The 1593-nt window shown below is 44.4% G+C and overlaps 1 protein-coding gene across 6 annotated transcripts in view; it reads left to right on the top strand.

Moving 5' to 3' along the window:
* The window catches only part of kif16b (kinesin family member 16B), a 29337-nt gene that overhangs the window by 11229 nt on the left and 16515 nt on the right, over positions 1-1593 (top strand). For all 6 annotated transcript variants that reach the window (XM_015390017.1, XM_015390012.1, XM_015390015.1 and 3 more), the window contains exons 6-10: positions 247-356; positions 477-619; positions 784-952; positions 1043-1174; positions 1259-1434. In XM_015390017.1, the coding sequence (XP_015245503.1) occupies positions 247-356; positions 477-619; positions 784-952; positions 1043-1174; positions 1259-1434 (730 nt within the window). The remainder of the gene's footprint in view (positions 1-246; positions 357-476; positions 620-783; positions 953-1042; positions 1175-1258; positions 1435-1593) is intronic.

A 1593-nucleotide genomic window follows, 5' to 3' on the forward strand; every position in this document is an offset into this window, starting at 1 on the left:
GTGCAAGAAGATGAAATTCTTTTCTTAAATTGAAATTATGTGCTCTTGCATTATGGCAGGATAATTCTCCCATAAGAGACAGATCTGCTCACCTTACCAGGTCGGACCCTCTGTATACGCAGTCAATGTGTCATGGAAAAAAAATCGGATCGAGATTAAAAAGTCGTACACATCCGGTGTGACCCGGAGTTTACTCCGATCCAGTGAGGCCTGATGCCCTGAACTTCTTTTTGTCCGATCCTTCAGCTACCTGGAGATCTACAATGAGAGGGTGAGAGACCTGCTGAGGAGGAAGTCTACCCACACCTACAACCTGAGAGTACGGGAGCACCCCAAAGACGGGCCCTACGTGGAAGGTAAATCCAGTTTCCTCATAGTGGTGATTTGATTTATAAAAAGATTATTTTTCCCTTCTATTTTGTTTATTTTTATTTTTTTTGTTTCTAACATCTTTCGTCGCTCTGGTCTGACCTCAGATCTGTCCAAACATCTGGTGCAGAACTACAGTGATGTGGAGGAGCTGATGGAGGCGGGAAACATCAACCGAACGACCGCCAGTACAGGCATGAATGACGTCAGCAGCCGCTCACACGCCATCTTCACCATCAACTTCACACAGGTCAGTGAAAGGAGCAAATGTCAGGCTTCCATGCAGAGCCTGATAAATAGATTCTGTTCTTTAAGATTCTGGTTGATGAAACAAAGAGTAAGAATTATATTCTTCCTGTTTTGGTTGTTTAAAAATTTGCTGATTTAAAAAGTTTTGTAAATGTCTTCTTTTAGGCCAAGTTTGATGCAGAGATGCCAAGTGAAACGGTCAGTAAGATTCATCTGGTCGATCTGGCAGGCAGCGAACGAGCCGACGCCACCGGAGCCACTGGCGTCCGACTGAAGGAAGGCGGGAACATCAATAAGTCATTAGTCACACTTGGAAATGTCATCTCTGCTCTGGGTCAGAAACATGAGCGTCTTTAATGCTGCTGATTGTGCTGAATATCATGGTCCGTTTCTGACTTGCTTTTCTGTCTTTGGTTCCAATCAGCTGACATGACGCAGGAGGGTGCAAACACCAATCTGAAGAGGAAGTCCGTCTTCGTTCCTTACAGAGACTCTGTGCTGACGTGGCTCCTGAAGGACAGCCTGGGTGGAAACTCCAAGACCATCATGATCGCAAGTGAGCTCAGAAAACCCCCCTCTGACCATCCCAAACTGCCCTCACAATGTTAGAAAAGAAAATCTGATCGCCTTGTCATCACAGCCGTCTCCCCTGCGGACGTGAACTACGGCGAGACGCTCAGCACTCTGCGTTACGCCAACCGAGCTAAGAACATCATCAACAAACCTACCATCAACGAGGACTCCAACGTCAGGCTGATCAGAGAACTGCGAGCTGAAATCGCCCGGCTGAAGGCTCTGCTGGTTCAGGGCAACCAGGTAATTCATAATGCAAAGATGCCAACTAACCAGGTGGAAAGTCAGATTTAACTCCAAATGATAACTGGTTTAGTTGTATATCATCTGAATAACAGGGGAGATATATATATATATATATATATATATATATATATATATATATATATATATATATATATA

This window comes from Cyprinodon variegatus, unplaced genomic scaffold, assembly GCF_000732505.1.
Source record: "Cyprinodon variegatus isolate N-32 unplaced genomic scaffold, C_variegatus-1.0 Scaffold481, whole genome shotgun sequence".
Classification (NCBI taxonomy): domain Eukaryota; kingdom Metazoa; phylum Chordata; class Actinopteri; order Cyprinodontiformes; family Cyprinodontidae; genus Cyprinodon; species Cyprinodon variegatus.